Here is a 13,172-nt window from a genome sequence, read left to right on the forward strand (position 1 = left end):
TTTATTTTATAATAATAAGGAAACAAAAATTACACTTTCTTTTTTCTGTACTTGTAAGAAAGCTCATAAATATTAAAAATACATATACATGTTGATATATTTTTACGCGGAAATGGGACATTACCAAATTAATTCATACGCATAAATAATAAGTAAATATTAGTTTTATTTACATAAAATGTTTATAACATACCAAAAGCCGGATAACACGATGCGATACACCCAAAATAAAGCGCAAGTGTTACGAAGTACTTCCTGACCAAGTGAACCATCGTCATGGCGGCAGACAGTGCCTTTTACCTATAGTACGCAAGATTTCGCGACATAAAACACATCGCACGACAACTACACCATCTTCAGTTCACTTACACTGGGATATCACTGATTATTTCTAAAATTATCACAATAAAAAATTACAAAGCGGCTGACACCCAAAGCCGAACAAACAATCGCACTAAAAAGTGTTGCCATTACAATGGCATACAATTCAACTTCAACACTGGCTTTTAGCTATGCTCTAGGCTATGTTACTTTGATACAGATTATTTCACTAATGTCACATAGACTAGAGAACTAAAAAAACACAATGAAAATTTTTAGATAAACAGTCAAGAAATCAGGGGCGGATCCACTATTGTAATTTGTAGGTAACGTGGGTAATGCCCACAATCTTCAACAGAAACATACTCCATTGACTCGTTTCTCGATTATTTTACGTCAACGGAAATATATTCCGGAGATATATATATGTTATATAGAATACATACGGAAAGTGCAAAATCTTTTAACGACGTGAGATGGGAATATTCACGTCTGAATAACAAGAATTTAATAACTTAATTACGTAGAATCCGAGGAGTTATAAACTATGAGTATTGATATTTTTTAATTATAATATTCTAAATACTGTAAAATATTAAGTAAATTGCATTTTCATACTAATACTAGTTCGCACTACATGATCGAAGATTAGCTTGGACTGTTTAACTTTCTTTTTTTGACAAATAGTTTTTACTTTCGTTACAAGTTTCCTACTTCTATAAATCAGACGTTGTTTTGTATTTGGCGCCAACCACAAAAAAGGTTGTTTTGATCTATAATCGTGATAGTCCTTACCAAATTTTTTCTACGTTTTTTTACATTTAGTTACAACTCTTTAGAACAGCCTTTCCCAAAGTGGGCGATAACGCCCCCTTGTGGGCGCCGCAGGCATAAAAAGGGTGGTAAGAGACCCAGAAAAAAAGGGAAACGTTGTATAGAGGCTTGGGAGGCGATTTAAATCATCTTTCACATTAGTTTTTATATTTTTATCGAGAATGTTTGTTTTATTTTGAATAAAAGATGCTCTGTCTAAATACTATAAAGTTGCGTTTCAATAGTCATTCTCATTGGCAGGTGTGGGCTACACCGTTGTGTACTACATACTGCGCTCAGGTCTCAAGTTTCGTTTAGAATTAATGTTTAATCTCCGTTCATACAGCTCGCAATAATTAATTTAATTTGAAGTTATAGTGGTTTTTAAGTTGGTAACAAAAAGGGGGCACTATAAAAAGATTTATTCTTAAAGTAGGCAGTACACAAAATAAGTTTAGGAACCCCTACTTTAGAATCAGAAATAAGTATTCCTTATGTGAAAAAGTTTTTCTTCAATTTCGTTAAAAGTCGTCTTCAGTTTCGTTTTTGTGGTGTACAATATTTTCAATAGGTGAATTGTTTACTGTTTATGTATTTCGTAATGTACTATTAATTTACTTTTGTAATTAACACAAATCGTACTTCACACATTTATTACAAATGATTTTATTGAAACGTTTGTATTGCATGAGTGAAACCTTTTTAACAAAATAGAATATTAATTTAGTCCTTCAAATTCAAAGTTCAATTTATTCATTTAGGATTTAAGTTAACATACACAGAGTTATGGCAACATTGATTGTTTATTGACAAGGTAAATGACAGACGGCGGGGTCCTAGTTCGATGGCAGATTAATTGCAATAGTTTATAAAAAATAAATGTCTTCTTAATGTGATTAGATCTGCATGTACAGAAAGTCGATGTGAAAATGTGGTGTTTATATATTATTTGAACTGTTTCCACACGGTAATTCGTGTATATTGTAGTATAAAAATGTATATTCACTACACGTTAGGAGCCATTTTTATTGTATTTATTTTGTGCGTTCATTGTGATAATACAGCTAATAACAACGAAATCTTGGAAATATATGGTGAGTTGAAATCTTTATATTTTATATTGTTGTGTAATATTTACCTCTTATGTATTTGGATTAATTTCGAAATCATCACGCCTATATATTTCTGACCTGTCAATCTTAATATGTCTATGTTATATGCAGGGGGTTTTTATGATGATTTTGCGCGGTTATTCTATATTTAAACAAGTTTTATAAATCAAATATGACTTTGAATTATATGTAGTGCAAGGGAATTATGTAATAAGTACCAAATTTACTATATAATAAATATAAATATGTAGATGTATTTCTTTGCAACATTGCAATAAAAACTCAGCCTTTAAAAATTCAAAGAATAATTTATTTTTATAGGTTTTGATTTAATTTCATAGCACACAGCAATCAGTCATGCTAAAATGGTATTTTTTTTTTAAATTTGAGTTGGCATATTATTTTGAAAGTAAATGTAGAATTAATATTTTCTAGTTCGTAAAACAAATTTCAGATTGCTTTCTTTACTTTGGTACAATTTTAACAAGATAATCCTCAAATACTTACAGGAATATTAAACCTTTAAGTCTTTGTATAAACTAATGCATTGTTCCATCTACTAAATATTGTACTGGAATTAAATGTTTAATTATTTTTGTGTAAGATCAGAGATAAAATCGTAGGATGTTGGCTTTCTTTGCAAAATTTTATTAAAGTGTCCGATTATTTTAATAAAGCAGTTACCGGTATTTATGCCATTAATATATTATATTCTATCAAATGATAATTATATAGTTAAATGTTTAGTGCTTACTAAAAAGGCTTGTGCCAAATTTATTTCAATGTCCTAATCTTGTTTCTTCTACCTTAGAAGTTCTCTCTCTGTTTAGTGTAGCAAATATATATTATAAAATGTATTAAATTATATGGAATATTTTAAATAATACCTTACTTAGCTATAGTGCGAACTAACTAATCACGGTAATAATGGAGAAGGAACATTTAGACACAGTAGTCATAGATATTAGCTGTTATGTTAATAGTTATGGTAGCAATCCTCGCTCAAGATAAATGTTTGTCAAGTCCATATAAATACAATATATTAAAGTATAGACATTTGCAATGTGTTTCTTCTAATTTATTGATTTATCTTAATTAGTCTTATTTCTCCAGCAACTTTGTTCATACGTTTCATTTGTCATTTGTTTTACTTCTATAGATCCTAATACTTGTAGTAGACGTTTTACATTGATCACGTGAGGCTGAAAAGGGGGAGTGGGTTCAGGTAAAAAGCACATCACGTGTACTTATTTATTTTTTGTTGATTACCACGATTTTTAAACCATAAAAAACAACCAACAAATGCCCTGCAACTTTGCTGTCACACAACACGTTTATAACACAATGCTCAGATGACAATGACTGATGATAAAATTATAACTAAAGTTCAGACTGCGCAAAATAAAGTCCCTTCAGGTTTATTCGCATGTATAATAAAATTCCACAAAAAATTTTGCAGTTCTCAATATTATATGTTTAGCGTTTATTTAAAAAAAAATGATAGATAAAGCTTATTGTTCGGTGCAGGATCACATACATGATTAAGATTAAGTGATGATGAGATGTGTGGACTTAGTGATACTGTATTTTATGGTATTATCATTCAAGGTATTATTACTAATTTTGTACTAAAACACAGTTTATACATAATTTTTTTCTTCTCTGCAGAATTTACATTCCAAATCGGTGGTAGCTTCACTTTTAAAAATAATGATGACTAAAAAATTTTAATATGTAAAATGAAAATTTTCTAAAATTTTATCAGATTTTATTTGTATTTAAAGATAATATTTTGAAAATTTTAGTATAATTTTGCACAAAAAATACACGTGATTTTTGAGGGTCGGTTAAATAGTCACCTCATACCACCAAGAGGGTACACCCCCCCATAACAATGTAATTTGCCAAAAACATTATGGTCAATGGATGACCACTTATTTATCTATTAGGTTCCATTATAAATAGGTTTTCTAATAATAAAAAAAAAAAATAAAAAATTAAAATCAAGTCGGTAAAAATCCTAGTTTACTTAAAAAAAATTTTTTGCTTTATAATTTTAGGTGGACCTGTCTCATAAACTTTGATTCTTTATACTGTATTTATTCAACTAACTGGCTAGCACAGCGGTTGACGTAGCTGGCTGTTGCACTAGCTATTTACTTTTAGTTTATACAGGCCTTTTGTCGTGATGTTGGTACCAGTGTTTGTTATGTCTGTTGTACCCAGACACCAAATACAGGTTTTTTACCTCCTCGGGCAATTCTTAAGAAATTGAAAATCGTGGCTTTATTCATATTTCTTTACCTTTTACTTGAATGTCTACTGCAAGTAGAAGATTATTTTCTTTTGATTGAGGAGCAACTAGAAGGATTAGGTTGCAGCCCTCCTGTAGGTTGGGGCATGTGAGTTCTTTTCAGTCTCTTTATGGACGTCGTGTAGTACAACTAGAAAGGCTTGTGGATTTGGATGTGAGAAAATAACATTGAGTAGGTTTTTTTGTAATGTAAAATTTTCCGCCGGTAATGTTCGGATTCTAAGGTGTTAATGACTTTACAAATTACAGTTAAAACCTACGGCAATGGCACGCAAAATATTGTCCATAGAACACAACAAGTCTTGGATTTTTTATCTTTAAATAATTATTTCCTTTCATTTTTATTTTATTATATAGTAAAAATTATTACTTACATAAACTAACTCAATACAATAATAAATTATAAACAAATTGTAAGTGATTTAAGATTATTACCATTACAGCAATTATAAAATAACATATAATATATTCTAGAATAACAATATTTTTATTTACTATTTTTCCCATTTATTACCGTCCGTGCTCTTCCTTTGTATAGTATTCGTAAGTAGGCCATAAGACAACAAAAGGATGCATTTCAGATTTTTCCTTTTGTTCTTTGCATGAATGAAAAACACCAGATTCATGCTCGATAAAATTAAAACGACTTTCGCAAAAGCGAAAGTTCTTTATGGCTAATAAAACGATATTAAAACATTGAAGCATGATTTAACAGATGTCATGGTGTTGCTTTGTCATGTTACATTGAAAATATATAAATTACTAGCAGTGCCCGCGGCTTCGCCCGCGTTGAAATCTGTGTGTCACAAAGTTTTCTTGGCAAACTTCCAGTGAAACTCTCATTTAAATCGGCTTAGCCGTTCCGTAAACCTTCCTCTTGAAGCCCTCTCTCCATTGGCGAAACCGCATGAAAATCCGTTCAGTAGATTTTGAGGGAATCGATCACATATACTTTTAGGGACTTTGTTTAATAATACACTAACTGTTGCCCGCGACTACATCCGCGTGGTTATAAAGATATGCATTACTATTAAGATGTTTAACGCATTTTTTTGTATTTCAGTCACTTGAAATGCTTATTACACTGAGTAACTTTTTAAAGGCACAATTTAGTATAATTTAATAGTTGTTTTTATAAAACCTCTCTATACACCTCATTCTTAGTTTTATTTTCAGGCTGCAGTATAAATAACCAATCGACGAACTTATAGCTGCTATATATGTTTCATACAAACTATAAACCCCAATTAAACCCCCTTAGCGGTAGAATATCGGAAAATGTCTCTACTCTACTACTATAATCTACCTACCTGCCAAATTTCATCTTTATCCATCCTAGATGGATGGACCCTCCAGCATTTTTTGGGTTCTCGTGATGAGTGAGTCAGTGACCTTTCTCTTTTATATATATAGATTACGATGCATTATTTGGATACCTCCTCACCATCTATAGAGCATATATTTTAAATTTCAAGTCTCTTACTTCAAAAACATAGGACTTACAAACATACAAACTTCCAATCCCCGTTTAATCCCCTTAGGGATCGAGTATCGTAAAATCAATTCTTAGTGAATGTAGGGCGTAGGCCCTATAAAAAACCTACCTGCCAAATGCCAAATATTTAGCTGTTATAGTTTCGGAGATTTCGTAATGAGTGAGTCAACCTACCATCCCCCGTTTTAACCCCAAAAAGGAGTTGATTTCTAAAGATACATTATTTGGACACCTCCTCACCATCTATAGAGTATACATTTTAAATTTCAAGTAGCTTACTTCAAAAACATAGGACTTTCATACAAACTTCTAACCCCCGTTTTATCCCCTTAGGGGGTCGAGTTTCGAAAAATCCGTTCTTAGCGGGTGTTTACGCCCTATAAGAAACCTACCTGCCAAAGTCCAAGTTTTTAGGTGTTATAGTTTCGGAGAATTAGTGATGAGTGAGTCAACCAACCATCCCCCGTTTTAACCCCAAAAGGGAAGTGATTTCTAAAGATACATTATTTGGACACCTTTTCACCATCTATAGAGCTTACATTTTAAATTTCAAGTCTCTTACTTCAAAAACATAGGACTTTCATACAAACTTTCAACCCCTGCTTTACCTCTTTAGGAGTCGAGTTTCGTAAAATCCGTTCTTAGCGTATGCCTACGTCTTATAAGGAGTCTACCTGCCAAATTTCAAGTTTGTAGGTGTTATAATTTCAAGTCTCTTACTCAAAAACATAGGACTTTCATATAAACTTGCAACCCCCGTTTTATCCCCTTAAGGGACAAGTTTCTTAAAAGCCGGTCTTAACACATATTTACACCCTATAAGGAACCTACCTGCCAAACTTCAAGTTAGTGACTATTATAGTTTCAGAGATTTCGTGATGAGTGAGTCAACCTACCATCCCCCGTATTAACCCCAAAAGGGAGTTGATTTCTAAAGATACGTTAAAAGAAGATACGTTTAAATTTCAAGTCTCTTACTTCAAAAACATAGGACTTTCATACAAACTTCCAATCCCCGTTTTACCCCCTTAGGGGTCGAGTTTCGTAAAATCCGTTCTTAGCGGATGCCTACGTCTTATAAGGAGCCTACCTGCCAAATTTCAAGTTTGTAGGTGTTAAAGTTTCGGAGATTTCGTGATGAATGACCTTTCGCGTTTATATATATTATAAGATAAGATAAGATATATAAGATAAGATATTATAAGATTAAATGTGAAATTAATTTGTAAAAGCGATTTTTTACTGCAAACATCTCAGATAATAAATATGAGAAGTAGTACAAATGGAATAGTATTTGATACTACGCTTGTATAATTATATTAATAAACTAAAAAAAATAAAATTATTTTTGCTCTCATATGAGTAATTATGTCTTCGTCAGTTTTGCTACTTTGAAATTTTAGGTCTTGCAAACGAAAATTCAGAAACATTTCGTTTCGAAGTTCTCAAATGAAATTATCTCGTAGCCTAGCTTCAGAGTTTAATTTTGAATCGAAATTAATCTGAAGCTTTGCTCGTGTAGCTTCTCATTAAACCGACTATTCTCATCCCCTTTGTTTGAAAACTGAAATTTTCTTACATCATACATTTATTCAAAAAGATTTTTAGACTATTAAGAGACAACGAATTATCAAAATAATTATACTGTTACTTAAGAAATTTAATAAACAAAACTGTGCATAGCAGTAAATTTTCTGCTCAAAATATAGAGCAGCCCGACTGGGGTATTACTTCGACCTAACAGAAGATCACAGCTGAATAACAGTGTTTTCAAGCAGTGTTGTGTTCCTGTTGGTGAGTAAGGCGACCAGAGTTCCTGGGGGGAACGGGGGTCGACAATGCGCTTTTTTTTTATGTCACTAGGTCGGCAAACAAGCGTACGGCTCACCTGATGGTAAGCGATTACCGTAGCTTATAGACGCCTGCAACACCAGAAGCATCGCAAGTGCGTTGCCGACCCAATCCCCAATCGCGCTTGCGATGCTTTTGGTGTTTCAGACGTCTATAAGCTACGGTAATCGCTTACCATCAGGTGAGCCGTACGCTTGTTTGCCGATCTAGTTACTTACATAAAAAAAGCAAAAAAAAAAGAAAAAAAATTATGGTTTGAAAAAATCTGAAGGTTTTGCAACCAGTATTGTATGTATTTCTGTCTTAGTTTCATTGACGATGTTGTTCTAATTCCTGCCGAATTAATGTATTCGATGCTCGTTCAAGACAGACTATTGAGTGTTGTAGAGCGTGTCTGAGATTCTGTTTGTGTCGAGTGTGTTTCAGGATTTCCCGACGCATAACATCCCAATTGAGGCACGTTGAGTGTGACACGTAAAGCGTTCTACACGTCGTTTTTTTTTAATGATTTGAATTTAATTTCCTAGTCTCACCTTCGTACGCTTCATATTGTAGATTATTTTGGAATATATCATTTTATACTAATACAAGTATAGAGAAATTTCGGAATAATAATCGTTTTCAAACCTTATTAAATTATTTCCACTCAATAAAGACACTAATCTCGTTTAACCCGTAATCGAATTTGCGTATTCAAGCTGATCAGGAAAATTAATCGCTCTGTTAGGTAGGTTTTCCGATATAAAGTGTATATGTATGTATGTTAATTAATATGCAAGGCCTCTAGCTCTGATTATGTAAGTTTCTATTAAATAAAATTATCATTACAATTTATTAACTGAGGTATTCGGAAATTGAACTCCGGACGTGCAAACTCTTATCCCCACGAAGCGGTTTTTTTCTCTGTATAATTTTATAATCTATAAAAACTTCTAATGTTCATATACCATCCATATCTCCGGATAAACGTATATTTTGATTAAATAATCGTATCCGCATTCACAATAATAAAAGCAGTCGAATTTTTAATTACTAGCTTTTTTGTCATCTTTTTTTTAACTCTTGCTTCCATTTTTTGCTATTTTTTGTGTGTCTATGCTACTTACTTAATTTATTTACTTATTCCTTAATTATTATAACCAACATCGCAATGTTAGTTATGATTAATTTGTATTTAATATTTTTAAAAATAATTTCGAAAATAAAGTTCTGATGGAGTTCGTAGTACCTGATCTTTAATCACCTAGGATTTCTACGTTACCTTTATGTCCTACGTTATCGCTTTAAATAACACCGTGTGAAGTGTCGCTTTATGACCCATAAGCATATACGTATCCTAGGACATTGAGTAAGGAAGTCCCTAAAGAACGATAAATCCTATAGGTACTATTGATGTATAAAGCTTAAGAACTTATTTGTTTCTTTACTAGTAAAGTGATTAGAAAGAAGTATAAATAACAATGACTATAACAAATCGCCTTTTGGATGTTCTCGCATGTAAAGATTTAACTAAGGCTATAAAAAAGTCACGCTTTAACACAAAATAATTAAAGAAGTAGCCAAAATAGTATAGGAAAAGTGTTTGAAAGTCGTAGAAAGAGTGTGATTATTATGCGTTTTAATGTGAATAGAAAGTTCGATAAAATAGAACTATGTTTCTAAATAAAATCTTTATAAATCTTAATTTTATATGTTTACTAGCTGTACCCTGCGCGAGTTGCTACGCTTATTTTATTTATTTATTTTTTTTTTTATTTTTTTTTGTCGTACCAACTCAGAAACCTTTGCGAGCTCATGCACAACATTTTGCTGAAGATCATGACATGATCAAATGCATAGCTTACCATTCTATAAAAGATATACTGACAGACATTCATTTTTATATATATATAAGATATATTATTAAGGATTTTCGCAGTTAAACACAAATTGTTTCTCTGAAAATACAAAGTTTTATTTAACATACTTTTAATTTTACCATATTACGAAAAACTATTAGAATTACATTTTTATCTCACCTGAAAATACAAAGAAACGACATTAATGTTCACTAATATATCCTTTCACTTATCTTTCTACCAGTTTTTTTATAAAATTAAAATCTTAAAATAATTTGCAAGTCATCTGTCATTGAAATGCGAGTCACTCCGATGCGGCTTCTACTCACTTCCACAGACAACCGCAACATCGCAACACGCGCGAAGCGCGGCAAATTCAATTAATGAAATTTCATTTCATTACATCTCCCCCTCTAAGAGCGAAAATTCTAAGTTATCTTCATATTAGTTTTCTTCTACTTCATCTTCTTCAGCTTCTGTTGTGACAGGTTGTAATTTTGTTATGTGAAATAAAGTTGATTCTGTTTTTCTGTTGTCAGTCTCAATCCTATAAATGGAGTTCGATATTTTCTCTACTATCTTAAAAGGTCCTATTTTTAATTCGTCTAATTTCTTTCTATTCAATCTATTTCCATTTTCTACATATACACTGTCTCCTACATTAAACTCTTGCATTTTCCTATTTCTATCAAATATTTTCTTGTTGTACTTGTGGGATTTTATTGTATTCTCTAATGCCAATCTTCTATCAGCCATCCACTTGTCTTCCCTTTCTGTTGTTTTTAATTCATTTGGTAGAATACTGACATTCGTACCATCTAGTAAATATTTTGGTGCAAAGCCTGTAACGGAGTGTTCTGTTTCATTATATTTCTGTATACATTCTCTTGCTATTGTTGTCCATGTTCTCTTATTATTTTTCTCATTTATTTTACATCTTATTTTATTTACTACTGTTTGATTTAATCTTTCGTTCAAGCCGTTAGAGAATGGTGTATTCACAGTTGTAAAAATTAGTTTAATATTATTCATTTGCAAATGTTGCTTAAATTCTTTTGAATTGATACCCGGATATTGATCTGTCAGAATCATTCCAATCTCATCTGTCTCTAACACACTATTTGTTAGTTTTATAAAGTCGTTTGCATTCTGTGTTTTTGAAGTTGCAATAAATGCATATCTTGTGTAGTGGTCTACTAAAAGGTGTAGGTATTTTTTTGTTGACCTAGAGCCTCCAAAGCCACCAATAGTATCCATTGACATTATCTCAAATGGCCTTGTTGCTGGTCCCAGTTGTGACATTAAACCAAATTTTCCTTGAGATCTTGATTTATTTTTTAAGCATATTTCACATCTTTTACAAATATTTATGATATTTTTTGTTAAGTTTTTAGCTGTGTATATTGAACTGATTTTTTTTTGTAATTGTCTGATCCCAATATGGTATAAATCTTCATGCACCTTTTTTATGAGTTTTTTACTAAATTCTTCCGAGAGGATAATTTTTTCATGTTTCTTTATTTTTTTATAATAAATTTTATTTTTTTGAACAAGATTTGGTTTATTTTCTTTTATTGCTTCATTTTTCTCTTGGTCTTCAACTATGTCTTTTATTTGTATTAAATTAACTATTTTCAATAGTTCCTCTTTGTTATCTTCTGATCCTAATACAGGATTTCGGCTCAAACAGTCCGCTTCCACATTTTCTTTACCAGGTATATATTTTACTGTAAAGTCATATTGAGACAGGTAATATATGAGATCACCCAATTCTTCGTCTGTCCTGCTTTTAATGTTCATGTTTTCTAGAGGTTTGTGGTCTGAGTAGATAGTGAATTGTTTTCCAATGAGCCAATGTTGCCAGTATTTAACCGCTTCTTTAATAGCAAAACATTCCAAATATATAGCCTTTTTTCGTTTTTGAGATTCATTCAACTTTTTTGAAAAATATGCCACCGGTTTGTCTTTACCGTCCAGTTGTGTTTGTTTTAGTATTGCCCCGATGCCCTCTATGGATGCATCTGTAAAGATTTTTATTGGTAAGTCTTTGTCATATATCTCCAATACTGGTTGAGAACATAAATATCTTTTTATTTGATTAAATGATTCTTCACACTTCTCTGACCACACAAACTTTTCGTTTTTTCTTAATAAATTATGTAATGGCTCTAAAATAATTGCGCTTCTTGGTATGTATTCATGGTAGAAGTTGATTTTTCCCAAAAATTGTCTGATATTCTTTTGCGTCTTTGGCGTTGGAAAATGTCTTATTGAAATCAAATTGTCTTTAAGTGGTCTTACCGAATTGTTCTGAATTACATGGCCAAGATACTTTACCGAGTCTGAAGCAAAGGTGCATTTCTTAAATTTCAATCTAAAGCCTTCTTTTATTATTGCCTCTAATACACTTCTTATGTGTTTTATATGTTTTTCAAAGGTGGACGAGTATATCAAAATATCATCAATATAATTTACAGAATATTCTGTGAGATTGTGCTTTCTTAGAATGTTGCTTAAAATTCTCTGGAAAATTGCTGGTGATGTTTTCAAGCCAAAAGGGAGGCAGGTCCACTGGTAGTGGCCATCTTGTGTGACAAATCCTGTTTTATTTCTATCTTCTACCCGTAGTGGTATTGCCCAAAATGCTGAGTTTATATCCAGTGTAGTAAAATACTTACAATTTCTAGTTTTAATAATCAAATCATCTATTAGTGGGAAAGGTTGAGCTTGAGGTACAACAATTTTATTCAGTTCTCTGAAATCTACACATAAGCGGGATTTTCTATTTTCACCTTTTTTATATGCTAATGTCACTGGTGCGGCAAAAGGACTGTAGGATTCTTCTATTAAATTATTCTTTAGTAACATGGATATTTGCTCTTCAATTTCTAATTTATCCTCTATTGTGCATCTGTATGGTCTCTTACTACAGTATCTATTTACTAGTAAATCTATATGAGCTTCATAATCTTTAACTGATCCAATATCATACTTATCCCTAGCAAAAATTGTTTTATATTCCTTTAGAATTTTCTCTATCTCAATTTTCTTTTTATTATCTAAATGGTCTGTCATACTAATAAATTCCTCTGTTTCTATGTGTTCATTGAAATTTATTGCATATGTTTTTATATTCTTATCTTCATTTGTGTTATCTTTAGACATCCTGTCCATTTTATTTGTTATTTTCTTTTGTTCTATCTGCAAGTACTCATTTTGGGTTAATTTGAATTTCTTTATCATATCCAATCCGATTATAAAATCATCAAAATCATCATTTTCTACTATATATACATCCACCTCCTCTTCTAAATCAAAGATTTTTATTTTTATTGTTATCAAGCCATCCGTCTTCTTCACACCATTAACCGTTTTTATATATGCTATATTCACATTGTCTTTTATTTCTTTTACTTTAATCAGTCTTG

At 31.5% G+C, this 13,172-nt stretch overlaps 2 protein-coding genes across 2 annotated transcripts in view; one reads left to right on the forward strand and one right to left on the reverse strand.

The window, feature by feature from the left end:
* Positions 1–317, reverse strand: part of LOC123666423 (tyrosine-protein phosphatase 69D) — a 37,885-nt gene extending 37,568 nt beyond the window's left edge. The window contains exon 1 of the mRNA XM_045600515.1: positions 194–317. Within this exon, the coding sequence (XP_045456471.1) occupies positions 194–278 (85 nt within the window). The 5' untranslated portion in view covers positions 279–317. The remainder of the gene's footprint in view (positions 1–193) is intronic.
* A 1,579-nt stretch (positions 318–1,896) lies between these two features.
* Positions 1,897–13,172, forward strand: part of LOC123666424 — a gene marked incomplete at its 3' end in the record, with an annotated part of 56,124 nt that continues 44,848 nt past the window's right edge. The window contains exon 1 of the mRNA XM_045600516.1: positions 1,897–2,228. Coding sequence (XP_045456472.1) covers positions 2,129–2,228 — 100 coding nt within the window. The remainder of the gene's footprint in view (positions 2,229–13,172) is intronic.

The sequence above is a fragment of the Melitaea cinxia genome, chromosome 26 (genome assembly GCF_905220565.1).
Source record: "Melitaea cinxia chromosome 26, ilMelCinx1.1, whole genome shotgun sequence".
Classification (NCBI taxonomy): domain Eukaryota; kingdom Metazoa; phylum Arthropoda; class Insecta; order Lepidoptera; family Nymphalidae; genus Melitaea; species Melitaea cinxia.